Here is a 27,197-nt window from a genome sequence, read left to right as displayed (position 1 = left end):
CACCATGATCTGTTGATTCCTTATTCCGACATTGGCACTTCCGGGCAAATAAACACTGCACTTAGATTGAACACAATCACGTTTTTAGCTTTCAGTTGTTTTTGAGGTGACTGGGTGGACACTTCTCTCTCTCTCTCCCCCTACGTTTCTTCCCTTGATGCTGCTCATCCTCCTGGCTGGCTTGTTCTTCTACCGTGTGACTTGCTCTCCTACTTTGCTCCGTTTGGCACCATTGCGTTCGGCACTCACTCACCCACTCCTCCATCCATCCGTCCATCCATCCCTCCATCCATGGCATGGCAAATCTACCTGTTTCTATCTGATTCATTCCTCGTCCCACAGGCTGAGCGAAGAAAGGCAGGTTGGGCTGGAGAAGGCGGAAACAGTTCAGGCCGAGTTCGGCCTATTAGAGCCAAAAGGAAAGAATTTTTCCCAATCTAGTCGAGGAGATTCCAGGTTTGGAATACTCAACCCTGGGAACGCAATATTTTAGGAACTACTTGTTTGAGTTGCAAATTTATTAAGGGAATTGATTTGATATTATTCTTGCTTAGAGACAAGGTGCTTGCCGCCTTTCAGGTTGTATTTCTTGGACACTACGTATCAAGTCTTGCATAGCCCTCGGTATGAGACACTAAATTTTTCTAATCAGATACAGAGTAGATTGTTTTGGTAAGAGAGACAATCAAGTACTTTCATTCGAGCTCAGACTGCCTCACCATCTATATACATCTTTTCAATTGGATGGATAAAAAGAAAATTTAAGCTATGAATAAAAAACCATTGTCCGTAACGTGGCTCTCGGTAACATAGTCTTCTCCGGTCTGACTCTGATCGGAGGGTCTCTTACGGTTTTCCAAAGCAAGTCAGAGCATGCTTCTTAGACTATACAAGAGAATTTGTAGTCTCTCAAATGGACTCTTTAGCTACTCTCTCTCTAGCTTTGAGTTTGCTTGGGTCAGGAGGAGGTCGGGAAACTTGCTAATCTTCCAAGCTACTTGGCCAATTTGTGCGTGATATTCGAAAAGATTCTCGACTATGCCGCTAACGGGATCGCAGTACACACAATGCTCAAACCACCATGTCCAAAAAAAGGCTTATCTATGTATATTCAAACATAACCTAGAGCTTGACATTTATAGTTCATGAGAGAATCATTTCTTTGTTTCAATCTTGCCAAAGCAAAAGGTCCGCGTCTACTTCGTAAAACCATCCTCATTTTGGCACAGCTCACTTGTTTTTGACGGTTTCTTTGCTATCCCTTAGTTTTTGGAACAGGCTAGGGCCAACCAAGCGAATAAATCTGGAAAGAAAACGACCCATGGTATCAACTTTAATTCGTCATCCGTATAAAGAAATTTTCATGTGCTCTGCTTACTTTCTGGTCAGCCATGGCAGATATTGATAGGCATACATCATGGGCAAGATTGGGAAAAAGGTGATCCACGCCTCTTCCAATTTGTGAGCAATGGCCACCATCATCAGGAAGGCACAACGCTCTGCCGTCATCCTTTTGTCATTGGCACCCATGCTTCCGCCAAAATTCTAATTTTCAGAGACACGAAAATAACATAAGGTCGACCATCGTGAATCAAACCGATATCAATAGGGTTTCTCACCTCGCCTTCCTTCTCCGTAGCGGCTCCCTCCAGTAAGTTTGAAAATACAGGGCCGGGGCACAAGACTACGACATCGATATTGGAGGTCAATTTCTCGGTCCGAAGGCTGTTGAAATAGCCCTATAATCAAATTGGGATCAATTTCAATTCGCTTGAAAGCTTTGATACCAATCAGAAATGGGAATTACATGAACTGCGTGTTTTGTGCCACAATAAGTCCCAGAGAAGGGGATCCCGGAAATACCAGCCATAGAAGAGGTGACGGCTAAAGTCCCACCTCCCTGTTTCTCAAATTGTGGAATGACTAATCGGGTCAAATTCACCAAAGAAAACACATTCAGTTCAAACATATCCCGGTCCACTGGCATCTCGATGTGCTCCCATCGAGCCCGTTGAGACTTGCCCGCATTGTTAACCAGCACATCCAACTAGGGGAAACAAGGTTGCGAGAGTCATTTCTTCACGTCTAGCGAGATTACTGCACCCAACGCCTACCCTGCTGAATCGCTTCAAGATTGCTTCTAGACAAGGCTTGTGGGTCGAAAATTTACACATGTCCATTTCCAAGACGAGGATGTCGGCTTCTTTGAGTCCTTGCGGCTTCCCGGCTTCTGTAAGAAATATCCGGATCTCCGGATGTGATATCTGATCTCGTTGAGAAGTCTCGCTTCGTGGTCAAAATTTACCCAAACATTTCTTCTTGACTTGATCCAGCTTTTCCTTGGATCTCGCAGAAATGACAATCTTGGATCCAACCTTCGCAAACTCCACGGCAAGAGCGGCTCCAATTCCTGTGCTGGCCCCGGTGATCCATACCACTTGGCCCTTCATCTTTTCTGTACATGTGCGATTGAATGAGCTCGATATTGGTCAATCGACAACAATTTTGGCCTTGCTTTCTGCATGATTCATATCGAATAAGTCAACCATGAGGCCTTGTGTAATATCATGCACTATTGGCTAGGGTGGGATGAGTCTCTCGTTTGTTACGAGACCGTAAAATTATCCGTTCTCTTACCGAGCTCCTTGCCATTCTTGCTGTAGTACATCAGCAAGAAGTCGCCATCAGAGAAGCAGAGGTACACAAAAGCCACAACGACTAGAACCAAAAGGGTGTAAATGATGAACCAGGTGAGGTCCATCTTGAGCAGAACAATCTCTTCTTGGCACAGAATCAGCAGCCGACCGAGTTACTTTTGGCCAAGCAAGCAACCTTATCGCTCGGTCAAACAATACAGCTTTGGAGAAAACTAGTACATTTTCAGCAGGGTTGGCGAATCATTAGATTCGTCACTTCCTCAGCCGCGTGGCAAGAACTTCAGAGCAACAAAAAAATTCAGGTAACGAGAGATGTGATTGATAGATTTATGCAGAAATATAAAATTGATATGAAAATGAACTTGCATAAAATCAGACTTGTTATGCACCAAATGCTTGAACAAGACGCTTGGCACCTGCTTGTCTTTTTGGAAAAGATGTGTAATTTTGTAACCTCGTTGCGTGATCTCGTAAAACCATCTCTCAATGATGTCATTAGTAATTCTTGGTGTTACTCTCAACTTGGTGCTATTGTAATTCTACGTAGCGATTGTTAAATTTTAAATGTGACTTAGATCGTTTGTTTTTTGTTAACGATCCCAGACCAGCCTTACGTTCAAGGGTGTCCTAGAGCGGCTAATTCTAACAGTTTGCAAGACCAAATAATTTATAAATTATGACGCACCATGACTTAAAGGGAATTTCATTCCCTTGCATTGGCTAGAAACCCGAGAATCTTTGAGGAAGAAAAAAAATATGTTTCTTTGTTGGACTAGATCTTGTTTCAGAGTAGATATTTTTAACGATTGCAAATATTTCATTTGATATTAGTGGCAGTAATATTCCCAGTCACATTTAATAACTCCGCAAATCTGACCATTGTGATAACAGCCCATGCATAATCTAATATATCTATAATTTTATTTCTGACGAACGATATCAATCTTTGAGCCAGAAGTTTTTGTTCCTTAAACTATCAAAAAGTAAAAGGATGACCATATTCTAACTCTAATTTTCAAGCTGAACAAGCTAGAACTAAGGTACAAATGTATGTCTCAACTTCAAAACGGTTTGTCCCCGTCTCCCCCCNCCCCCCCAAGTTCATCAATTCTCATTGTTTTCGCGGCCAAGAAATCCAAGAATCCATGTAAGGTCTTTTATTGCACCGATGGAAGCCGACACTGCTTTCAGAGCACAATCACAGATGTGTACTTGGGAGAACGTCATTCAGGGGCAAACTTCACTTCACGGTGTGTAGTGGAGTCAGTATAATCGTTTTTCCGTGTTGATGGCAAGAATCAAAGCGTGAATCGATCGATGACTGTCTACAGTGAAATTCAAACGTAATTGATGTAAAATGTTTTTATCTATAAAGAAGAACATGTAGTATGTATTATATCTAATATATGAATATATCTTTAATATTGATAAACTCAATAATAAACAATGATAAGAGTGATAAAGTCGGCCATAGAATACATTATATCCAAAATATGAATACTTCAATGATATTAATGAACTCAATAATATATAATGATAATAATGATAAAGTTGGCCCCTGAAAAAAAATAGTGATTTGAGCGTTGAACAGAAATGGGAGAGAGCAGCAACAACCGGTTTGCGTTTCCACGCTGTCCGGATCCTGTCCTGCTACAAAAGTCCGCAACTGCCAAACTTGTTTGATTTCTGCTCGACGTCCAAATGATCATTTCATTCGAGGTTGGGATGAATGAATGCATCATATCTGCAAACATGAACAACTCTAAAGCTGTCCACTTTACACTGTGATCTTAACAATATGGCACCCAGATCACACTGTAGGCACGAAAGAACGACTGGTGCGATGTTGTGTTGCTACTTGATAAGCTAGGTTTTGTGTTGTGTTTTAATTAAGTCCCCTAAAAACAAGTTATGAAGGAAGCAGATATAGACCTTATAACAAAACGGCTAAAATTGTTCAAGAAGGTGAAAACTGGTAAGCCAAAAGTCGAAAATGAGTCGAAAAAGTGAAGATGGCTAAAAAGAGGAAACTATTGGAAATTGGCAGTAAACCTTTGTGTTGCAAAAAGGGCAAAACAATTTTTTTCAGGTATTAACTTTTTTTTATCCAATCTGAGTCTCTTTCTGCGAGAATTGACAGGATGTTTAGGCATAGATGTGTCAGTAACAACTAGATAGAACTACGAAAATGTGGTTGACCAAAATACGCCTATGGAGATGCCAATTTTGATTTAATATCTGGAATACTACATTCAAGGCTGAATGCCGGAGTTCCATGATTGGACGAGAACTTTTTGGTCAGTGTTAGATACATTGTATATTATCAGCAGAGCTATCCAAAAGATGCAAATGCGTTATTTCTTCACTCTTTCCACTCTTTTTGCATTTGAGTATTCCGTAATTTTTTTTTTAAATTTTCACCACTTTAACTCTAAAAAAGTTTTTCTAATCTATTTTTTGTGACTTTCTTGAAAATATGGAAAAAATTAAAATAAAAGCTAACTTCTTCTAATTTATGAAATATGCTTTTTTGTGTCAAATGGTTTTGGTTATTTTGAGAGATAGGCCAGGAGTTTCGACCAATCTTGTTCACTCTTATCAACACTGAAGGACGGGAAACCATGCTTAACAAGGAGGGAGTCCTGTGTTAAACAAGTTGATGAGCAGGGTGGAACAAGCTTCCCCGTTAAGCTGGATGTCGAGAAAGGCCAAAGGTCTCTTACTAATAAAAGGTGTAGAAAGAGGAATAGAGGACAATCCACTAATAATCAAATTAAAGGAAAAGCACAACATCCGTAATCGGCTCTCATGGCAACGAGAGGATCAGATTTCAGATTAAATTTGATTTGGGATCAAAGGCTATTTGAAAGTAAACATTTCGAGATTTGTCAAGGTACCTTCCAGGTCTTGGCCTGCTCAGTGTAGGTTCCAACTTTGGTCCAGTTTCTGTTGAGAACAAGTCTATGCTTATCCAGAATCTGAGGATTAACTGTTTCAGAGAATGCTTAAAACATTATTTTGACGAAGAATAGTAAAACTCAGTAAAGTTAGTTTGTGAAGGCAAACAAATATTTCTGAAACAAATCGTTCTATTTATCGTTGTGGTCAAAAACTATGTCTGTCAAATCTATGAATATTTTTCAAATAATCTGTGTTGAAATCACTTGAGAAGATACCAAATTTTGACCGAAGCAGCTTGTAAGTTCATTTCTAAGATGGAAAGGCATAAAAAGTCAAAAGGTCCCTTTTGAAGAAGATGATTTAAAACTCCTTTAGACATTAACGTGACCCTTTTAGAGACTCATGCGGCCTGCCACAAAAATTGGAAGACGTAAACCTTGTTGAGAACCCTATTCCATTAGATAGAAATACCGTACATCTAACTTAAATTTTCTCAAGGCATTGTTTCAACTCCGTTGATCTGACGAGTCAGAGTCTGATTTCAAGGTTTGAGGCTCAAATCTGAAACAATGGCCCACTCTCATTATTCATCATGATAATCGATTTCTTTTATAGGTAACTTGCGAGAATGCCATTTTCATACTTTTTTGATGAAGTCTTTTACAGAACACACAAACTGAAAATCTGTCAGTCACACAAACAAAAGCCCTTTTCGAAAAATAACTTGCGTTGATTTTTATGGCGAAGCATATTGAGATCAACCGACAACCATTTTCCTGGATATTGTACTGTACTCTATGCTTTGACGCCTTCAAGGTCAAATTCAACCAAAGCAGTTTGTCTGTCACTCTCGGTTTCTCACGAGACAGAACGCACATACTCGTATGCCATGAAGATTTCGCCAACCAAGCGCATCATTGCATAAGGATTAGAGTGCAGATTTGAAAGTGATTACGAAAAATGTGCCGTGAATCTCGTGACATCACATTGGTAACAAAAGCAAAAAAAAAAAATGTCCGGAAACCAGCCAAAGAACACTTTCTCGTCGGGTATTTTATTCTTTGCCATTCATATTTTGAAACCTCATTGACCTGATTGAGGAAAAGTGCCGTCGCATGTTTCCTGCATGAATATGATTTTTGGCTTCTCTAACTTTCTGATTAATTTAGGTTTTCCGAGGCGCATTTCACTTTCGAACAACTCAATCTGCAACCAAACTGCACAGATTTTGTTTTTCCCGGTCCGACGCAAAAAGTCTAAAGAAAAGCTTTATTTTGTTACTCCTTTGGATCTGGAAAAGTATGTCCGATCAGTTAAACACAGAGATGAACAATCAAATTTTCAGGAAAGGTGGCAAAATCTACATTTCGACATTACTCTTGCCACTTTCTATATCCCATCTGCGTGTAAAAATTAAAGAATAAGACATACTATATAGACCGAATACAGCCATACATATATAGATACAAGAAAGGTGAGAACATAGTCGCATTTAATTAATTTGGTCCCTTTCTTTTTAAATGAACTTGATTGAATTTATTCGCATTATCAAGTTAATCGAGGTTATCCAAAACTACCGTGAAAACAAGCATTTGGTGACACTATCCAGATCAAAGGCATGAACCAGGTTTTTGAATACACCTGAACTGCGCTGAAAAGATTCGTGTTTCATATCCAAATGCCAACCTGTTTGCGTATTTTTCATCCTGAGTTTGAGTCAGGGAAAGCAACGCGATGTCAAACGAACAAAGTACGAGATTTTTGGTTCGATTTTATCCCATTACTTACCACAGTATCAAAAATATGAAAAGTGCCCATGTGAGGCTGAGATGCTTGCTTACGCTCCTCATATCGTTTTACCTTAATTTTTTATGCACAATGGCCAAAAAATATCAAACCTAGTTCTTTTTTGACCAGATATATGTTTTTAGCATCTTCGCATCAGACTCTTGATAAAACTTTGAGCTTTTTTCAGAATGCCAAGCAACTTTTAAAAAATTGAAGAGGGTGGGATTAAAAGACACCCACGTAAGTACAGTCACAATGATAGGGGTAATTGGCATTTCTATATCGACTTTTGCAATAAAGTTGCGGTAAATATCGAAAAGAACTTGCAAAAACCTTTTCTTTAAATACATGTTTTTTCCGACTTGATTTGTATCGAAAGAATTTTAATATATCATTAGATCTATCAAATGTATTGGAATAAACAAACGTACGTATGTTTGGAAATATTCTTGTTTGTTTCCCTCTTTAGCATTATTGCCGATACACACAAACTTACATTTCCTTGCGTCCTCTAATGAAGATCAGCATGCGTCTATTCGCATTGAGAGGGTGCGGACCATGACTCCATCATAAGGATTTACGGCCAAAATTCTCCCTGGCATTGGGCAGTCATAAAATCACATCCAACATGTGTGGTTTGCATGATACCATGATAAAGAAAAGACAATGTTGACTTTGACCGGGACAGAGGTCATTCTTGTGGCCCCGGTGGGAGCCTTGGCCGTGATTATTGCCCTTCTCTTACCACACCTGGTCAAAGATTGGGATGACTCAACCGGCATCTCTCAGTTCAACTTTTGGACTCCGGTTGAGCGCGAATACGATTACATCGTAGTTGGTGCAGGATCGTCCGGTGCAGTGATTGCAGCTCGTTTGTCAGAAAATCCACATCTCTCAGTATTGTTGGTCGAAGCGGGTAGTGATGGGACGTTCATCACGGATGTCCCAGCTTTAGTGGGGACCGTCTATGGTTCCAGTCTCGATTGGAATTACAAAACCAGAGCGGACGGACAAGCTTGCCTGGGCATGGTACACGGCCAATGCTCGTGGCATCGGGGTAAAGTGATTGGAGGAACTTCCACCATTAATGGCATGCTCTATACCAGGGGTAATAAGGCTGACTTTGACTATTGGGCACAATTGGGAAATTACGGTTGGAGTTATGAAGACGTCCTACCATTTTTCAAGAAGTCTGAAGATCAACAGAATCCTGCCTTAGCCAAGGACGGCCAATTTCACAGCACTGGCGGACCATTGCCAGTAAGTGATTTCAGATACGAAACGCCACTGACACAAGCGTTTTTACAAGGTGCTCAATACATGGGGTTTGAAACGGGTGATGTGAACGGAGAAAGCCCGTTCCGCTTTACCAAAGTTCAAGGAACAACCAAGAGGGGAGCTCGTTTTAGCACAGCAAAGGCATTCCTCAGTCCGGCCAAAGATCGAGCCAATCTTCGAATTTTGGTGGGCACAAGAGCGAGCAAAGTCATCATCAGAAAGCGCAAAGCCCGAGGTGTAATCCTTCACCGTAACGGAAAGAAAGGATTTGTCAGGGCCAGACGGGAAGTGATTGTGAGTGCCGGGGCAGTGGAATCTCCCAAGTTATTGATGCTGTCTGGTATTGGCCCCAAGCACCAATTAAGGAGACATGGCATTCCAGTGGTACAAAATCTCCCAGTGGGTAGAAACTTGCAATGTCATTCTGGTCTCGGTGAAGTTGTGTTCACCACCGAACGACCCGTATCTTTCAACGTCATGCGACTATTTTTGAATCCTGTTACGGCATTTCAATACATATTTCAGAGAAAAGGGCCGTTAACATCGCTCTCTGGAGCAGAAGCTTTGGGATTCGTCAAAAGTGGTCTCAGTAATGCCACATGGCCAGATTTGGAGCTGCTCTTGCTATCGTTTCACCCCGCAATAGAAGGTGGTTTAACTTATCGGAGCACCCTCAATCTGAACTCGAAGCAGTTCAGCCAGTTCTCGGATATCTCGTTCCAAGATGGATTCACAATCCTGCCCTATCTTCTGCATCCCAAAAGTCGTGGACAAATCCGTTTGAGGAATCGAAATTACACGTCCGATCCGATCATTCAACCCAATTACTACCAGGACCCTAGCGATGTTCAAACCCTCATCCGAGGTATAAAATTGGCCTTTCGATTAGGTCATACCAAGCCATTCCAGAAATTCGGCACCAAGTTCCACTACGTTTCCAACCCATCTTGTCGACATTTACTCTATATGTCCGACAGTTACTGGGAATGCGCTATCCGACACTTTGTCTACAACGTGTATCACGATGGTGGCACTTGTCGGATGGGGCCACAGGGCGATCCCAAAGCCGTGGTAGACCCCAAGCTGCGAGTTCATGGAATCCACGGGCTCCGTGTGGCGGATGCCTCAATTATGCCCGAACTCACCTCTGGACACACCAATGCGCCTTGTATAATGATTGGCGAGAAGGCAGCTCAAATGGTTCTGTATGAGTCTTAGAATTTGTATGCCATTGCCAAGCCCAAATGATCGTCAAACGTGATAACTCGTTCTCAATATTTGAGACTGAACCATGGACTGGTCTAATTCCTCGCCGGCTGCTACTCCTACACTGACCGCCGGCTACCTGACGAAATACGGACTGAATAAATGCAAATTAGGTCAGGGTCGCCTCATGAAGACAATCCCTAGGAAAAATGTAACAGGAGTGCGGAAATTGTGAAGGCATCACCTCAAAAACCATAAACACTGCCGAAAAGACTGAAATCTTATCCGATACTAATGAACTATATTGTGAGCTTCGATTTGTTCTTCGTTCAGTTGAACACGTAATAAACGCACTAGCTACTACGGACCATTACTTATGACTCGCGTCTTTTGGCAGTCCCCAGCTTCTGGTTGAAATCATATGATCTAGAAAGATTTGAGCTTGGGATTTGTCGGAGTGATTGGATCAGTCTTGTGTCTTAGGAACGTGTGTCACTACCAATTTGTTCGCCATGCCCTTAGAAATTCTAAGCGAGTATCGGAGATCGGGTTTCGAGGTTCTCAGCTTCATCAGGATTTTCCATTGGTTGTGCATAACCTTTCTGTCCATTTTCACTTTGTTTGCCCTTCATGGCTTGGAGACTCAGGGCGCTCCCAAGGACGACCTTTGGGCCATGGGGATTTTCTACTCGTCGGCAGCCTTCCTCGCCATGACATTGGTGGGTGCATTTTGTGCGCCATTGGTGTGGCTTTGGAGACGTAACAAGTAAGATCGACTCGCTCATTACGTATGTGGAGGGTCAAAATCGGGGGGGGGGCATTGATTTAGCGCTCTGTCTTTATGTACTAGGTACTTGGCAGCTCAGACACTTCCCCCGGGACCGATTGGCTATCCCATTGTCGGCTCCCTGTTTCACGTGGACCCTCAAAAGCCGTTCGACTTCTTCCAAGCCTTGGCCCAAGAGCATGGCAGAATCTGTAAAGTGTACATGGGTTCCAAGTTGTTCATCATTGTGACGGATCCGGGGATATTGCGCAAACTCTTTGCCAAAACCGACTTCTGTGGCCGAGCCCCTTTGGATATTCCGTTCAAAATGATGGAAGGCTGCGGGCTGATTGCGGCGGAGGGGGAACATTGGAGCATTCAACGGCAGTTCACAGCCAAGTTCATGAAAGAAGTTGGAATGCGAGGTGGGAACACCCATGATCGGAAGCAAATGGAAGAGCGTCTCCTGAACACGGTCCGATCTTTTGTCGACGGTAAAACATAGCGCCTGTAACCTTAATACGAGTGATTCGGTATTCTTTTCCATTGGTTGATGGCCGAATATTGTAAGAGGGTGGTGAATTGTTGAATATGGATTCTGATGGTAAAGCAATCTGTCGCAAATGCAATCACTCTTGTGTCAAGCGGCTTTATTTTTGCTTAATTAATCATGTGCAAGATGAAAGAGGAAATGGCACAATTGACAATACTAGAAACACTTAAGATGGGTTAAACACGTTCCCAAGGATGAAGGAGCCCCCTAATTTCCTAATTTATGTTGTAGATCTCTGTGAGGGTGAAAGCATTAGCTTAGACACCCCACTCCAGCAAACCATTGGAAACATGTTGAACGACATCATCTTTGGACAGCAGTACCCTCCCGATGATCCCAAATGGCAAAGGATTCAGTTCTTGCGCGAAAATGGAGTCAAGCAACTGAAGATGGCCCAAGCCTCGAATCTGATTCCATTCTTGTCCTTGATTTTCCGCGGAAAACTGAACGAATTTGCTCAAGGCATCAAGGAGACCCATTCGGAGTACCAAAGAGTCATCGACGTGCGCAAGAAGGACTTTGATTCGGCGGGAGACTACCATGGACCTAAATGCCTCGTGGGCGAGTTTCTGAAGGCTAAACGAAATGCGCAAATGAAAGATCCACAAAGCGCCGAATCTCACTCCTTTAGGTGAGTCCGCCCACGATATTGAGCCCTATCTTTCTTCGTATAGAATTGTCCATTTTTACTGCACACTGCCCGTAGTGACAAACAGCTTTGCTACTTGGCTGGGGACATTTTCGGAGCGGGAATCGACACCACTGTGAATACTATCCAATGGTGCATCTTGTACCTCTGTAAGCGACAATTGATTCAGCAGGAACTCTACAATGATATCAAAACCCGTTGCGGATCCATCATCACTCTCCATGACAAACATCAACTCGTCCATCTACAGGTTTCAATCAGTTATTCGGAATCTCGAAACGAATTCTTTTAATGATCCTCCATCCTTGCAGGCCTTTATATTTGAAGTGATGAGAATGAAACCGGCCGTGCCCATGGGTGTGCCGCATGGCACCACCCGAACGGTTGATTTGGAAGGTTATACCATCCCCAAAGGAGCCACCATCATCCCCCTTCAATGGGCCATCAATGGCGACGAAGAGTTTTGGGACGTTCCCACCGTGTTCGACCCCAAGCGGTTTTTAGTCTCGCCAGAAGAGTCTGAGAAAGAGTTGCGACCCAACCCCCACTTCATTCCATTTCAAGTGGGAAAACGACGTTGCGTGGGCGAGGAGTTCGGCTTGGACATGATCTTCTTGTTCTTGGCCAACTTTCTACAGCGATTCCGTGTCCAACTCCCACGGGACGATGACAACTACGACCTGAATTGCTATCCTGATTTCGCATTCACCCTCCATCCAGTGCCCTATCGAGTGGAGCTAACCGCTCGACGCGACTGAATGAATTAATAAATGACGAAGCTGAGCAAGGCTTAGGGTAGTAAGATTGGAGATTGGTCCGTATTGCGGATAACCTCGCTCAGCCCTGGTGGTGGCGGTGGCTTTGGCTTAGATCGTGGTTACGTGGTTACATAACCGTTCGAAGATCCGTATCAGACTCTGACGACAGACCACTGAGCTAACTATTCCGTTTTCGAGATGACCTATTCATATATGTATAGTGTATCGACCAACCACAATACTATTTGCAGTTGGTTCAGTGGATCCTTGTTCACTTGCTTCGCCAATATTTTGATATCCATATCCACCTCTTGATCTTTGTACGTGCCTGACAACCTGGTCGTGTGATTGTGTATGGGCATGCCTTCAGCCGTGGGCGGTGTGAAGGGCATTCATTGGCCAGGGAATGAGTGCGAGCTAGACAGAGTCTGAGCTGTACACTTTTTTGCTTCCTCTCATGTTTTGTTCCATCTATTCACATGCCCACTAGTGTTTGCACCCGTCCCCGCGCCGCCGAACCACCGCCCACAGCCAAGACCCACGGCCAAGTCATGGGAATAAGAGAGTGTGGCTTTCAGGGTTGTCGGAAACTGAAGTCCCAAGGACTAAACTCAGTTTGCCAATGTTCCTAAATGCGCGTAAAATGTTCAATCTCGAACCATTCAATGTGTGGACTGATACATTTCGATCACAAAACGGACCGTCATCAATCCGTCCAATTGATTGACCTTAGAGCTTTTCTTGTTGATATGGTGGAACGGGTTGGTCTAGCGCATGACCAAGCCAGCCAGGTGATTGTTGTTGGCGTTGAAAGTTGGGTGCGCAAAAAGGCCTTGGCCAAGCTTGCTGGCTGCTTGTCTATCAGTCCGTCTGTCAGAGAGGACGCGAGTGAAGGAACTAGGAACGAGAGATAGATTTGCCTGACGTACGTAGAGCTAAGAGCGAAGACGCGACGCAATTCCATGCCAAAAGTCAGGCTTGGAAGACGGAAAGAGTCCCTTTGTGTGTGGAGGATTACGTAGTGGAGGCCAGCCAGACTGGTTCGTTGGACATGAAACCAGGTCTGGGTGGATCATTGATCACTCAACGTATACATTGATCCTTTGAGGATCAATACGAAATATTGATCCCACAAGTTAAACCCAAGATCACCAGGTAAACTATATGTACAACATATTGTTCGACCGACCCTAAATGCTTCCAGAACCATTGTTGGTCGTGCATGCAGGCAGCAGGATCAAACTCTTGTCGATGGTCGTTGTTGTGTATGGTCTCGGTCATTTGAAAAACCATCGCGTACATAACGGCCATTTTAGTCGAGTGAGACAATCTCGTTTTTACATTTGTGTCATAGTTGCCCTTTTGGCAGGAAGTCATGACTTGAGCTGAACGAAATCGAACCTGGATCTTTGTTTCAAGCCTATGGCGAGGATTCCTTGAACAGCATGAAACATAAGAAAAAACGCTTTGACAAACTACAATTCATTGTTGAGCATCTCCAGGCGAAATTTTGGATTGACTGCCCATTTTCACTCCTCAAACAGAATTCATGAACTCTTCCTGCTCTTCTCCGTTGCAGGTCCTTTGTCTCTTGATCTCTTGAACTTCAGTCATCATGGCGGAATCTCAGCCCGGTCCCTCTTCGTCTGGGAATGCGGCCGTGCCACCGACGGCTTCTACGGCTTTGGTGAAAAGGCCCAAGCGTCGGCGCACCCGCAGTCACAACAGTTCGCCCTCGCCGGGTCGAGGCTTCTTCGTTCCTGGCTTTGGCGAGGACCAGGCCCAATCCATGTCCTTGTCGGACGTGATGGACGCAGCCAAGGGCATCACCAACATGTATCTGGCCCACGAGATTGCCGTGGACAAGGATTTCATGATTCAAGATCTCAAAGGGGTCGAAAGTCCCCTCGAGAAGCAAGTCAAGGAGGTCATTCACAAGGCCTTTTGGGATGTGTTGCAAGCGCAAATCAACCAAGATCCCCCGGTGTATGAGCAGGCCTTGGCTTTGCTCAAGGAAGTCAAGGCCGGGATTCTGGGCCTTCTCGTGCCCCAGCAACGGCGAATAATCGAGAACATCAACGGCAAGCTCGACATGGATCTGGTGACTCAGCAGGCTGAGAATGGAGTGTTGGACTTCCAAGATTACGCCAACTACGTCATCAATCTCATGGCTCAATTGTGCGCCCCCGTCCGAGATGAGGAGATTGCCCAATTAAGAGAGACCCGAGAAGTGGTGCCCTTATTCCAGGGCATTCTCAAAACCCTGGACGTTATGAAAGTGGATATGGCCAATTTCCACATCCAGCAAGCTCGGCCGTTCATTATGTCTCAATCCGTTGAGTACGAGAAGGGCAAGTTCAAGGAGTTCGTAGCCAAACAGGACGATGGCCTCAAGATCACCCGTGAATGGCTCCAAAGACACGCCCCGTCCGACGCCGAGGCTCAAGATCCCAAGTATCAGAAGCTTCTCATGACCCGGATCATGACGGAAGCTTACCTGGATTTGCTCCAATGGGACGAGTACTACGTCCTGCCCGAGACCCTAGCCATGGATCAGAAGCGGATCTTCGCCCTGCGGGATCAAACCGAGAGAACGGCCGTGAGCACGGCCACCATCCTCCTGACCTTCAGCAATGTTAATGCCTTCATCATCCCAGCGGATGCGCAAAAGGTCAAGGAGAGCATCAAAAAGCACGTGGACATCCTCTTGGAGGACTTCTACGATGATACGGACCTCTTGAGAATTCTACCCAATGTGGGTCTGCAAGTGGTCAAAGATGTGAATGACTATCTGTCCGACAAAGACAAACAGGCGTTGCCCGAATCCACTGCGAAGACTCTCAGCGAGCAGATCTGCGAGATGGAGGATCCCAATCATCGCATTCGAGATCTCGTCCAACGGAGGATCATCGATTTCAACAAGCAGGCTCTCTCAGCCTCCAGATCTGCGCCCCTGCAAGTGCCCCCGGGTTTGACCTTGTGTCAACGCGAATTGGCGTCCATTGCAGGCAACTTTGTCAGATTGGTCAACTACAACCGAGCCGTGTTTGGCGAGTTCTACGCCGAGATCATCGAGAACCATGTCCTCTTCACCGTGTCTGCGTCGCCGCCCGAGGGATCGTCAGAGACCTAGGGACCTGAAGGGCTTCGAAAAGGACCGCCGGTCCTTCCTGAACCATACCCGTATGTTGTACAGTACGATATAACCAATGAGAGTAGACTCACACTGTCCAGCACCACCCATTTCTGACCTTCCCTGCAAGACTAACGTTGATTAAGACACACTCTTCTTTCAGCCTGATCATTCATCCTGTAGCTTTTCTAGTTGTTATGTGAAGAATAAAATTCCTTCTGAATCAGATAGATATCTTTTTTTTTTCTTCTCATTCATTGCCCCACTTTTTTTTCGCACGGTAACTTGCTCTCTGGGCTTCTTGGTTGGCGGGGGGGGTCCTTCTGCATTGACAAAACCAATATTGCCGAAAGGAAATACATGACATAGTGATCTGGTGTTGGTGTCCCTGTGGTGTTTGCGAGGAGAGACAAGGAGGGACCAAGAGGGACTTCCCACTGTGTCAGATTTATGGATTTTTTCCCCCGCAATTTCTTCCATGCGGAATAGTAAGTTCAGTGGTCGGTCCCTGTGCTTGCTGAGTCGAGCAAAGATAGACCAGTTTGTCAGGATGGACCCCGAGAGGATCATTAACTTGCTTTTGAGGCGAGCCAACGACGTGGAGGTGAATCCCGGACCTGGATTCCAGGACAAGATCCACACCTTGGAACGCCTTGTGAATGAGCTTCAAAGAGAGCATCGGACCTTCCACAAAACCATAGAGCATCAAGCTTTACAAATTGTGACACTCTCCCGACATCAGAATCGAGCTAGTCAATCCGATGATGTGCTGGCAAGAGTGACTCAAGACATGCTCATGATGCGTGAAACCCTCGAATCTCAAGCCACGCTCTTGAAACGGCAAATGGCGCAAATGGCAGCCATGACTTGTGAGATGAACTCGTTGAAGAAACTGAACGTCAACCAAAAGAACGAATTGAAACAGCTCAACATGATGGCCTCCTTGGAATCCAAGGCCCAACCACAAGACAGCGACAATAAGGCCTGTCAAACGGTTGGCCACCAAGAAAAATCAGCGGCCGCGGTCGCCGAAGAGTGCCAGATCAAAATGGAGACTCTCACAAACGCTCAAGCCGAAGTCACGTCACAACTGGAAGATTTAGTGGAGAAAGTTCAGGAAATTGAGAAGAATGCCCGAGGAAGTGTGGCCCACTTGGAACGAGTGGGCAAAAATAACGCCACATCTATCAAAGGCTTGAACTGCACCATCAACATGCTGAGGGAGGAATCTGGGGCCCATAAAACGGCCTTGGCTAATATCCAAAAAGAGCAACTCAAAATGGGGACTCAAAACGTTGCTATGGAAAACCAAGTCGGGAGGCTCAATGACGATCTGATAAGTGTCAAGGGCGATAGTCAAGAGCTGCTTGAAGGAGGCAAGAATAAGATTGCCAATCTCGAGATGAACTTGTACAACACCATCGAGAATGTATCGGATTTGAGCGACAAATTGGATGCATCAAACACCTCACTTGACGGGCTGATGGAAGATGTCAAAGATCAAATCAAAGGCCACTCAAAGTTCTTTCAGGATGTCATCAGCGAGGCTGACAAGGATCGTTTGAAATTTCGACAGGAGCTAAACGCGGAATTGAGAGACATGCGGGAGGAGCAATCCATTCTTCACGACCAAATGGTACAATTCATCAAAAGAAATGCGGACGAAAACAACGGGTATGGTATCTGAGTTTGCGAAAAAGTGTCTCACATCTCCCCCTTATACAGGCCTTTGCTTCCCTTTCATGCAATAGAGGAACCAGAAAGGTTTGGAGGAACTTGGAAGAGAGGATGGATACTCTGGACTGGATGTATGAAGACATTCAAGATCGGGTTTTCGAGATCGACAAGAACAGAAAAAACAATCTTGTGTTCTATGGCATCAATGGAGACGAGTTGGACCAAGACGATTGCGAATCCCGGATCAGAGATCTGCTCAACACGTATCTTCAAGTCACGCGCGAGATCCCACTGACCAAAGTCCAACGGATGTGGAATGGACCCTCGTTCCGGGGTTTCAAGCCCGTCTTGGTGTGCTTCCAATTGTTCAGGGACAAGGAGGATATCCTAAGAAAGGCGTATCTCCTCAAAGGCACCAATACATTCATCACCGAAGATTTCTCCCGCAAGGTTCGGAAAGCCCGCGAGGAGCTGGTCAGATTCGCTCGCGAGTCTCGTGCCCTCAATCCAGCTGTCAAATGTGCCTTACAATATGACCGTTTGTTGGTGGACAATGAGGCGTATTTATACAACAGCGCCGAGGGAAAGGTCCAACGCGTCTTGATGAAACCAACATCTTTAGTTGAGAAACCCCCTGCAATCAGACCTGTGTCGCGGATCCCCATTGCCAAGAGTCAGGGTTGTCAAACACCAGTTCTAAACTCCAATTTAAGAGTGAGCTCCTGCCGAGAAGACCCTCATGCTAATCGAGGCTTTGGCGACGGCGTGTCCTCGAGCGATGAGGAAATGGATCTGGTGTACTCGGAATCTTTGACGGGACGTCCTCGACACCTTGTCCGATTGCGACACAAGAACAAGTTGCCAAAGAGTACCAATCAATTGGAAATTCTTATCGAGGAAATGGCAGAGAACATGTCGCCTAGCCCCGAGTCAGGCAAACCCTTGGACCTTCCGAAACTTCAATAACTTTGTGTGTACGTGGAGTTGTGTTTGAATGCTTGCCAGAATAATTCTATTTACAAGAAAGTTCAAGTGAACAGGGCAGAGAAAAAGTGGTCATTGGGGATATATGGGGATGGGAAACGATTTCAAATTTTTCATGATTGGTGGTCATCTCCGAGTTGAAAATCAGGGTCGCTCTTGATTGTTCCCTCTGGTGTCTTGGCGGGTGAAAATTGTTTTGACGTGTTTTTTTTTGACGACTGAGAACGATAAAGTGCGCGTTGCCCAGGGATTGTCAGCTTGGGTATAAGGCCCAATCATGTGAATAAGGAACATGTGTTTGGAATATAAGAGGCTAGAATTTCATCACTCACACATTACGGTTTCCTGAAGCTTGGGCAACTCTAGTTGAAGACAGAGGGAGCGCGAGATTGGCGGAATTTGGTCACGCCATCCTCGGCCATTCGAGTGCGCTCATCTGCCTCTTCGAGCTCTTGTTGGGATTTGCGGAATTTGGCCAAGTTGATGGCTGCAATCTCTTCCGCGTCTTCAATTTGTTTCTTGTAGGATTTGATCTTCTGTTGGAGCTTGTCAACCAATTCCGTGATGCGCTCTTGGTTCTTCGTGTTCTCCTCGGATTGGAACTGGAGCTCCTTGACCTTGCGCTCCCCTTTGGTAGCTTGTTTGTGAGATTCCGCCGAGAGCTGAGTGGTCTTGGCCAGTTCAAACTCCAATTCTCGGACCCTGGCTTCAAGTTTGGCGGGCATTTGTTGAGCGGCAAATGCGGCTTGACGGGCGGCCTCATCTGCCATGGCGGCCAAATCTCCGAGGTTCTTTTCCGTGATTCTAACTGCCCTCTCTTGAGCATTGGAGTGCTCCTGCTCAGCCCGGAGCTCATCTGCCAATCGTCCAGCATCCACCATGGCCTTTTTGGACTTCTCTTCCGAGTTCTTGGCATTGGTCAAGAGATTGTCCAGGTCGGCATGCATTTGATGGATGTCGCTTTCCAACTTTCGCTTGGTGTTGGTGAGAGAGTTGTTGAGGTTGGTCATCTCATTATTTTGCTCACGTGTGTCCTGGAGCTCTAGTTCCACTTGCTTTTGGCTTCGAATGGCGCCGTCCAAGAGGGCTGAAGCCTCTTCCATCTCTCCAGCCAGAGCATTGGCCTTGCGCTCGGTCAATCCAAGACGTTCTTTGACCTCGGTAGTCACCTTTCGCTCATTTTGGATAGCCTGGCTTACCTCGCAGAGTTGGTTGTGCGTTCGTTTGATGGCCTTCTTGGCCTCAGCATGAGCCTTATTGGCGTGATCCAAAGCGATCTCCATCTCGTTGATGTCAGATTCGAGTTTCTTCTTTATTCTCAACGCCTCTTCCTTGGCTCTTGTCTCGGCCTCTAGGGAGGCTTGCATCGAGTCCATGGCCCTCAAGTGGTTCTTCTTTGATTGATCAAACTCCTCCTCTTTCTCTTGTATGCGACGGTCAATCTCCTGACGAACTTGGGACATCTCCAATTGGGATCTCAAGACCTTATTCTCCTCTTGCTCCAGAGCAGCTTCAGCTTCCTCCAATGCCGCTTGGAGTTCCTCCTTTTCAACCTGTAAACGCCGTCTGGACTTGTCCAACTCGTGAATGGATCGACCACCTTCTCCCAGCTGATCCAATAGGTCCTTGATCTCTTCAGCCAAATTCTTGTTCTCGCGCTTGACTGTGTCCAATTGCTCCACGAGCTCCTCATTTGCAGACTTGATTCGGAAGAATTCGGAACTGAAGTTCCTGCACTCGGACTGGCTTGCCTCAATCTCGCCTTGCAGATCGTCTCCTTTGCACTTCCATTCGGTGATCACCTTGTCAAAGTTACGGCCTCGCTTCTCCAAGATGGCAGCATTGGTGTTGAACCGTTCATAGTCGGTAGAAATGTCCTCCAACTCGCCCGTGAGTCTCACTTTACTCTTTTCCAATACCCCGATCTTCTCCTGGAGGGCTGAGATGGTTTCCTCAGCCTCAGCCAAACGAGCAGCGACCTTGCCCTTGTCTCTCTCGATCTCCTCGGTCCGTGCCAAGCCGTCGGTTTCGTATCTGGTCTTCCACAAGTTGATGTCAGCTAAGGCCTTGGAAAGTTGGCGCTCGATTTCTTGCTTGGCTTCGTACTCTTCCTCAAGTTGATCTCGCATGATCTCCAAGTCATGCTCCAGGTTCTTCATCTTTCCCAATAGGTTGATCCGCTCCTGAAATTAGGATGATTCGTTTGGCATTCGTTGTGTCTCTCTGTGTATATGTCTCTCTGTGTCGATTTGTCGATCTGTCGATCAAACGTCTTGGTGTAACTCACCCTTGTTTCGGCTTCAGCCAGACGCTTGGAGTCTTCCAGTTGCGTGGTCAAACTCGTCTTGTCCTTGCTCAATTGGGCGGCAAACCGTTCAGCCTCTTCCATGTGATGCGGCTTCAGCCAGACGCTTGGAGTCGTCCAGTTGCGTGGTCAAACTCGTCTTGTCCTTGCTCAATTGGGCGGCAAACCGTTCAGCCTCTTCCATGTGATGCTGTAGGTCGCAGTTCTCCACCACGAGCTTTCTCTTGCTGCTGTCGGCTTCGTGCAAGGCCCTTTGAATCTCATCAAGGCGACCCGACATATCACTGATGTTATTAGCAATCATCTTGCCATTCTTTTCGGAAACGCCCTTCTCCTGGCGGTCTTGTTGAAGCATCGAGATGTTCTCCTCCAATTCCTGGGCGGTGGCATTCCGCTCCTTTTCGGCCCTACGATATAAAGAACGCAACATGCATGAGTCGGTTGGATGATTCTGATAATGGTTCAACTCTGCGAGCAGCTATTACATACTTGGCCTTTTGTTTGTTCAAGTTGTCGATCTGCTCTCCCATGTCGGCAATGGCACTGTTGTGCTTTTGACGCAACATGGCCAAGGTGGATTCGTGGTTGATGTTGCATTCCTCGAGTTCCTTTTTCAATTTCATCAGTTCCTCCTCACGACGAGAGTTAAGAGCAATTTGGGCTGTGGTGTTACTGCCAGTCTCTTCTAGCTTCTCATTCAAGTCATCCAATTCGTGACGCAGGTTGCCTCGAGCTTTGTCGGCGCGAACCCGAGCTTGTCGCTCTTGCTCCAATTCATCATCTAGCTCCTCGATTCTGGTTTGAAGCTCCTTGATTTGTTGATTGAGTTTGCTTCCAAGGGTTTGCTCGTCCTCAATCTTCCCTGCCAAAGATCCCAACTCTTTCTCCTTCCGCTGGAGAGCCTGGCTAATTTCCATTCGATTGCGCTCCAAATCGCCCACTGCTTCTTGAGTCAGTTTGAGGTTGCCCTCGACTTGACGCTTCAGTTTTTCGATGTCTTGTTTGTACTTCTTTTCTCTTTCCCAGCTATCCTCAATCTCGTCCAATTGCTTCTCCAGTCGCAACTTGAGCTTGCCAAGATGATTGCATTTGTCCTCGTAGGCTTGAATTTGTTCCTCATCCTTGAGTTTGGAGTCATTGATGCCTCGTTTCTCGCGGTTGAGCTTGGCAATCATGTCCTCTTGGTGGGCAATCTCTTCCTTCAACTGCTTCACCTGATCGTCTCGATCCTTCTTTTCCTCCTCGATGATAGCAAGTTTGTTCTCATATTCCTCAATTTCCTTGCCCAAATTGCCTTGGGAGGACTCGAGTTTGCTCATGATTTGCGCCAATCCATCAATGCTCTCTTGCTCAACGTTGAATCGATTGTTGACAGTCAGCAACTCCTTGTTCAGAGCAGCCTTGGTTTCTTCGATCTTGGCAATTTTGTCGATCAGATCTTGCTTCGCATTGGCTCCCCCAGATAACGACTGTCGCATTTCATCGACCTCCTTGGCCAACTCGGTGTTCTTCTTCTCGGCGATCTCTCGCTGCCGAATGACGTCACCCAGATGCTCGGAGGCATATTTGGTCTTTTGAGCTAGTTCTTGTTTGAACTCTTCGAATCGACCAGCCTTCAATTGAGGCTTCAAAGCCAACCAAAGTTGCCACCAGAGCCATTTCTTGCCCATCATGTAGCTTCGAATGGTTCTCTGGGAGACGTACAGCCCTCGCTTGTGATCCCAAAGCTTTTTGTACGCCTTTCGAGCTTGATAACCTCGGATCCAAGACTGAAGGTAGGCCACCAGCTCGTTGACCTTGTCATCGCGAATCTCCTCCATGAGACCAAGCACGCCCGCTCTGAAGAAGATTTTGGTGTGCCCATAACCAAACTTCTCTGTGGACATTTGAATTTTTTCCATGACAGCGTGAGTGGCCGCCACATTCTTCTTCTCATCGGTTACGGGTCGTTTGACCATCTTCATGGCCTTATGAGCTTCTTTGGGCGCCAGAATGGCATAGCGTTGCCTGAAATCCCCATAGACCACCCGATTGGGGAAACCCTTTCGGCAGATACGGATCCCCTCCAATACACCATTACATGTCAGCTGATGCATGACAAGGAATGGATCGACCATGCCCGCCTTCTTATGACTGTTGGGAACGATACAGCGGATGAAACTGGGCTCGGTGGTCATGAGCATGTTGATCAAGTTATTCAATTGATCCTTGAAGTACGAGCAAACTGTCTTGAAATTGGCTTGTTTGGCGGCCGTCTTGGACTTGACTACCACCCGTTTCTTGCCCCGACGATGACCCGCTGGAGGTGCGTCGTCCTCTTCCTTTGTTTGTCCAGGATGATCGGCAAAAATCTCGTTGAGCAAAGTGCAGTTTTTGGCCTTCTTGAACAAATCAATCACGCTGTCATTGACCGGATCTCTGTTCTTGTCCAACCAACCGGTCACATTGTAAGACACGGTTCCGGCGTAATGAACCACGGCAAAGTGAGCATCCTTGTCGGTCTTTGAATTAGGCCGTTGGAAGTTGTTGTGCTTGCCCAAGTGATTGGCTTTGAGCTTCTCTTCGAAGGTCTTGTCACTGGCTTTTGGGTAGATGGTCTCTTCCTCCAGGATGGGCAAGAGCCCCATGGGTTTTTCAAAGAGGTCAATGCAAGCAGCCAAATCCATCCCAAAGTCAACGGAGACCCATTCGATTCCCTCGCGTAGGTACTCCTCTTGCTCCAAAACAAACATGTGATGGTTAAAGAATTGCTGAAGCTTCTCGTTGACAAAGTTGATCATCAATTGTTCCAAGGTATTGAACTCAAAGATTTCAAAACCGGCAATGTCCAATACTCCAATGAAGTTGACTTTCTTCATGGTGGGATCGATCAGAGTGTTGTTACACATGTCGACCAAGTATCGGAAGAGACGACCAAAGATGTTTTTAATGATCGAACCCACGGCTACATTGACGGTGGTCACGTTCTGCGACTTGTTCACCCACTCCGTGCCAATCTAAGGAACAATCATCCCATGAGAGATCCTTGTCTCAGAGGATTGTCTTATGTGGCCAAATACCTTGATCTTGGGGTTGCAGAAACGGTCGTAGAGTTCGTCCGGGGCGTCGCAGTACTTGAAGAGGTCCATGAGAACCGTTCCAGCCTCGACATTTTTGGCCGTGGTCACCTCTCCGTGGCCAACGAACTCCATCTTACTGAGCAGCATGCACATACTGGTGACCTTGTACACGTTGTACTTCTCATCCCGGGTGAAACCCAAGATGTCAAATGCTTCCTAGGTTTTCGCAAATGCAACTTAGTAGCATGTCATTGGCAATTGGACGGCTATAATACGTAATATGAGCTTTCACTTACGTCCATGATCATCATCTCCTCGCCGTCATCAATGGACTCTACTTTGACCTTGCCCATAGACATCAAAGGGTAGTCGTAGATGTCATCCGAGAGACCGCAAGATTCATGCAAGTCGACTTTGTGGGTCATGAGGAAGTAGAAGATGTGATAGGATCGCTCATCTGGAGATTGGTACGTGACACGGGACTTTTCCAACAGATAGGTCTCAATGTCTCCGCCAGCCATCTTGCCTTGGTTGTTGAACCACACACGAATGAATTTTCCCTTGAAAAGAGATGGCATAACACATTGATATAGCGCCTGTGCTATTCCTACTGCACCTATTGGAGATGTTATTGGCATGCTTGCTTGTTGCTCTCATTGTGACTTACGAATCGAGACGAATTGTCATTTCGAACGGTCTTGGCATTACCATAGGCCTCCATGACTGGGTTGGTTTGGACCACCTGATCCTCCAAAGAGGCCTTCTTCTTGCCGCTTTTGTCGGCTTTAGCCGTACCAGTGGAACCCACGAAAGCAAAGTACGTGATGACCTTTTTGGTGTTTTCCGTTTTGCCGGCACCAGACTCGCCAGTGATCAAGATCGACTGGTTTTTGGACTCTGAATGAAACATTCAAACCTTTGATTGGAGATTGCTCCACAAACACTAACTAGGGACCTACTGAGCGACATGGCGTGGTACGATCCTTCCGCAATGGCAAAGATATGAGGAGGAACCTCATTCCGTCGCTTGAGTCGGTACAAACCGACGGTTCGCCCAGTGTAGATGGGGAACCTTTGGTAAGGGTTCACCGCGATACAGAAGAGGCCGGAGTAAGTCTGGAAGGGCACAATCAATAAGTCATTGGCGTCCTTTTAAAGTCTATTATTGCATTTACGTTCAAACATTGCTTGGGATAACTTACGTAAATAAGCTTCTCAACATAGCGGACTTTCAAGTTGTGGAGAACCGAGGCATCATTGAGATAGGTGAGGCCCGACATGTCCTCGCACATGTCGAACTTGGGAGGGTTCACCTGAGTCACTTGATCCTGTTTGTACTCCTTGATCTGCAATGGAAAACATGCGTCTTATTTGAGAGGCACCTTTGATTTCAAAGGGATATTTGGAAATGGGGAAGCCTGACCGATTTGTCCTTGAGAATCTTGACCTTGACTTTGCCTCCACTCGTCTCCTCAATGAGACCCTCGGTAAACTTGGTGTCCGCATCTGGCACCCAGCAAGATCGCTTGGGGTCGTAGGGCTTCTCCGCATTCTTCCGCTTATGTTCCACGGACAGGAACAGGTAAGGGGCTGGATCCGGATCTGGCTCATCACCCTTGAGTACAATTCTCGTGCCTGGCATCTTGGGATCCTAGCAGGGACTGCAATAATAGGATAGTCGAAGACAAGCCAACTTTGAATTTGAATGTAACTTGCTGATGCAGTGAATTCATAAAGATAATCAAAGCCAACCTGTTCACAAAGTAGATGGATCAAGACTGATCTCGCATTGCTTCAGGTACATATCTTTATAAGCATTGGCAACGGATGCCATCAATACCAGCAGACCCAAGGTACGAGAAGAGGGCGAACAGAAGGTATAATTAAATCTTGGCTTTTTGCCCTGGGCATATCAAGCTGAAACACTCCGAATCGGCGTGGCTCTTAGTTTTTCATTAGGTGAGTACTAGGGGACTCGTTTTGCTGAAGTCAGCAAAAAAGCTATTTTTAAGTTCCTTCTCCGCTAGGGATGAATGACTGACTCATTGCTCCAGAAGTGCTGTCGAACGTCTTTTGAGTATTTTGCGGAAGAAAACCTCCGCATGATCTCCAGGATAAGTGAACCCAATGCGAGTCTCAAATCAGGGACTCTGCAGCTCAATCAGTCAACAATTTCTATGCGGAGGATGGACCTTTTCCCTGCCTGACTTCAATGGAATACTTGGAACAAGTCTATGGACGATGTTCGTACGTAGTCGAGAATTAGGTCAAAAGTTTGGAAGCCATTTTGACTCTGACAATCCATTAATGGATCACAATTTGGACCCCAGCCAGCCATTTGTTTTGCCTACAATGGCCATTAGGCCTTTTTCCTTCTGGGAGTATATCATTATTGCCCTGTCCCAAAACCAAATTTCTTGCCAAATGCGGTGCAGTCCAGTTTGGAGGTAGTGGAAAGTAGAACGAACCGAGGTGGAACAACCTTGAGCGAGCTTGAAAGAAGAGCGGTACGCAGGGTGCAGACGAAATACGCCATTGACTTGGTCATTTCGTGCGTTCCCTTGGGATCATGGTAAGCCATTCAGAGAGAGCTGAGATCTAAACATGTTGATTGGTCATATGTACAAGTCATTAAATAAAGTGTGGGTTGTTTTGTGATGACTAAATCAGCGTTTACGAAGGTACATGGAGGCATAAAATTCTTCGTCATGAAAAGGACTCCCTTTAATGAAAAGCCGCATTAATTTTTCATGGAGGACCTCTTACGTTAGGGGTCCGTCTGGTGACTCAAACTTAGGCGGAGGACCATCGCTGGATTGCCAAAACTACCTCTTGTGAGATTACATGAGCGAATTTTTTCACACCAATTATGCCCATATTTTATGATGGACACAGCTCTCACTCATTAGACATCACAGCTTAGGGGGCTAATTCACTAAACCCAACAAGACACTCTCCTTATTCTGTAGCTTTCAGATTCTATTTTCTATTCCCCCAAAGGAAGTGTTCTTACAAAAAGGAGCAGGTTTGATTCATGGGTAGAACACATAGGTAGTTCAATTAAAAAACTTTCCTTTTACGGAAATATTATAAGGAAGATATAATTGCATCCTAATATCAATTTGCAGTGAGGATATAATTTGAGGCAATTTGGCAAAGTATCTGAAGTTAAGAATAATCATTTTGCCTTCATTTGGATCTATCTTTTTAATGACCAGGGCTGTTCAAAAACTGCAATCTAAATTGACAACAGATACATAAGCAGAATTATGTTTTTAATTATTAAAAAATATTTTTAAATATCTAAAAGGGTTTCTTTCATTATAACTAACTCCATATAACTCCATTCGACTAAATTGTTATTTCAGGCAATATCACTTCTCAACTAAAACGTGCCAAGGCAAAAGGGTTGAGTGCACTCAATTACGAAGCACCAAAGTACCCGAATATAAAGTTTCCCGATTTTGAAAAGTTTTCCGGAAC

General features: G+C 45.4%; 7 protein-coding genes across 9 annotated transcripts in view; 4 read left to right on the top strand and 3 right to left on the bottom strand.

Annotated features, from left to right (window-relative positions):
- Positions 1 to 143, bottom strand: part of LOC131891100 (signal-induced proliferation-associated 1-like protein 2) — a 39,301-nt gene extending 39,158 nt beyond the window's left edge. For 2 of the 3 annotated variants that reach the window (XM_059240604.1, XM_059240605.1), the window contains exon 1: positions 4 to 143. The gene's annotated coding sequence lies outside the window, so the exon portion shown is untranslated. The remainder of the gene's footprint in view (positions 1 to 3) is intronic. The other variant, XM_059240606.1, reaches the window with a different exon arrangement.
- Positions 144 to 1,084: 941 nt separating this feature from the next.
- Positions 1,085 to 2,848, bottom strand: LOC131890012 (dehydrogenase/reductase SDR family member 7-like). The gene is made up of 7 exons (XM_059239267.1): positions 2,638 to 2,848; positions 2,306 to 2,455; positions 2,115 to 2,230; positions 1,808 to 2,047; positions 1,620 to 1,739; positions 1,379 to 1,545; positions 1,085 to 1,303 (listed from the first exon to the last, which is right to left on the bottom strand). Exons 1-7 carry the CDS (start codon positions 2,759 to 2,761, stop codon positions 1,231 to 1,233), a joined length of 990 nt encoding a protein of 329 aa, XP_059095250.1. The 5' UTR covers positions 2,762 to 2,848; the 3' UTR covers positions 1,085 to 1,230.
- A 5,164-nt stretch (positions 2,849 to 8,012) lies between these two features.
- On the top strand, positions 8,013 to 10,197 carry LOC131891120 (glucose dehydrogenase [FAD, quinone]-like). The gene is made up of 2 exons (XM_059240632.1): positions 8,013 to 9,023; positions 9,150 to 10,197. The coding sequence occupies exons 1-2, from the start codon at positions 8,013 to 8,015 to the stop codon at positions 9,840 to 9,842; spliced, it is 1,704 nt and encodes a 567-aa protein (XP_059096615.1). The 3' UTR covers positions 9,843 to 10,197.
- Positions 10,198 to 10,239: 42 nt separating this feature from the next.
- On the top strand, positions 10,240 to 12,581 carry LOC131891121 (cytochrome P450 18a1-like). Its single transcript, XM_059240633.1, has 5 exons — positions 10,240 to 10,596; positions 10,681 to 11,090; positions 11,381 to 11,780; positions 11,856 to 12,048; positions 12,110 to 12,581. Exons 1-5 carry the CDS (start codon positions 10,343 to 10,345, stop codon positions 12,554 to 12,556), a joined length of 1,704 nt encoding a protein of 567 aa, XP_059096616.1. The 5' UTR covers positions 10,240 to 10,342; the 3' UTR covers positions 12,557 to 12,581.
- An 837-nt stretch (positions 12,582 to 13,418) lies between these two features.
- LOC131891122 (T-complex protein 11-like protein 1) lies at positions 13,419 to 15,917 on the top strand. Its single transcript, XM_059240635.1, has 2 exons — positions 13,419 to 13,711; positions 14,136 to 15,917. The coding sequence occupies exon 2, from the start codon at positions 14,172 to 14,174 to the stop codon at positions 15,687 to 15,689; it is 1,518 nt and encodes a 505-aa protein (XP_059096618.1). The 5' UTR covers positions 13,419 to 13,711; positions 14,136 to 14,171; the 3' UTR covers positions 15,690 to 15,917.
- Positions 15,918 to 15,967: 50 nt separating this feature from the next.
- Positions 15,968 to 18,357, top strand: LOC131891119 (myosin-11-like). Its single transcript, XM_059240631.1, has 2 exons — positions 15,968 to 17,363; positions 17,441 to 18,357. The coding sequence occupies exons 1-2, from the start codon at positions 16,168 to 16,170 to the stop codon at positions 18,330 to 18,332; spliced, it is 2,088 nt and encodes a 695-aa protein (XP_059096614.1). The 5' UTR covers positions 15,968 to 16,167; the 3' UTR covers positions 18,333 to 18,357.
- On the bottom strand, positions 18,351 to 25,504 carry LOC131891118 (myosin heavy chain, muscle-like). Its single transcript, XM_059240630.1, has 10 exons — positions 25,138 to 25,504; positions 24,917 to 25,060; positions 24,674 to 24,830; positions 24,382 to 24,611; positions 24,011 to 24,274; positions 23,715 to 23,930; positions 21,145 to 23,651; positions 20,771 to 21,062; positions 20,638 to 20,670; positions 18,351 to 20,533 (listed from the first exon to the last, which is right to left on the bottom strand). The coding sequence occupies exons 1-10, from the start codon at positions 25,354 to 25,356 to the stop codon at positions 18,713 to 18,715; spliced, it is 5,883 nt and encodes a 1,960-aa protein (XP_059096613.1). The 5' UTR covers positions 25,357 to 25,504; the 3' UTR covers positions 18,351 to 18,712.
- Between the last annotated feature and the right edge of the window lie 1,693 nt (positions 25,505 to 27,197).

Source organism: Tigriopus californicus, chromosome 11, assembly GCF_007210705.1.
Source record: "Tigriopus californicus strain San Diego chromosome 11, Tcal_SD_v2.1, whole genome shotgun sequence".
Lineage (NCBI taxonomy): Eukaryota > Metazoa > Arthropoda > Copepoda > Harpacticoida > Harpacticidae > Tigriopus > Tigriopus californicus.
This window is presented reverse-complemented; position numbering and strand designations above follow the sequence as displayed.

Bases quoted from the DNA above. Each gene is read 5' to 3' on its own strand.
- LOC131890012 (XM_059239267.1), bottom strand. From the start codon at position 2,761: ATGGACCTCACCTGGTTCATCATTTACACCCTTTTGGTTCTAGTCGTT. The intron at 2,048-2,114 runs GTAGGCGTTGGG...TGTTTCCCCTAG, and splicing joins TCTTGAAGCGATTCAGCAGG to TTGGATGTGCTGGTTAACAA. The intron at 1,546-1,619 runs GTGAGAAACCCT...TCTGAAAATTAG, and splicing joins CTACGGAGAAGGAAGGCGAG to AATTTTGGCGGAAGCATGGG.
- LOC131891120 (XM_059240632.1), top strand. From the start codon at position 8,013: ATGTTGACTTTGACCGGGACAGAGGTCATTCTTGTGGCCCCGGTGGGA. The intron at 9,024-9,149 runs GTGGGTAGAAAC...TACATATTTCAG, and splicing joins CAGTGGTACAAAATCTCCCA to AGAAAAGGGCCGTTAACATC.
- LOC131891121 (XM_059240633.1), top strand. From the start codon at position 10,343: ATGCCCTTAGAAATTCTAAGCGAGTATCGGAGATCGGGTTTCGAGGTT. The intron at 10,597-10,680 runs GTAAGATCGACT...TTTATGTACTAG, and splicing joins TGGCTTTGGAGACGTAACAA to GTACTTGGCAGCTCAGACAC. The intron at 11,781-11,855 runs GTGAGTCCGCCC...CACTGCCCGTAG, and splicing joins GCCGAATCTCACTCCTTTAG to TGACAAACAGCTTTGCTACT.
- LOC131891122 (XM_059240635.1), top strand. From the start codon at position 14,172: ATGGCGGAATCTCAGCCCGGTCCCTCTTCGTCTGGGAATGCGGCCGTG.
- LOC131891119 (XM_059240631.1), top strand. From the start codon at position 16,168: ATGCGGAATAGTAAGTTCAGTGGTCGGTCCCTGTGCTTGCTGAGTCGA. The intron at 17,364-17,440 runs GTATGGTATCTG...TTCATGCAATAG, and splicing joins AATGCGGACGAAAACAACGG to AGGAACCAGAAAGGTTTGGA.
- LOC131891118 (XM_059240630.1), bottom strand. From the start codon at position 25,356: ATGCCAGGCACGAGAATTGTACTCAAGGGTGATGAGCCAGATCCGGAT. The intron at 24,275-24,381 runs GTAAGTCACAAT...TCTCTTTTCAAG, and splicing joins ATGACAATTCGTCTCGATTC to GGAAAATTCATTCGTGTGTG. The intron at 23,931-24,010 runs GTAAGTGAAAGC...GCGAAAACCTAG, and splicing joins AGGAGATGATGATCATGGAC to GAAGCATTTGACATCTTGGG.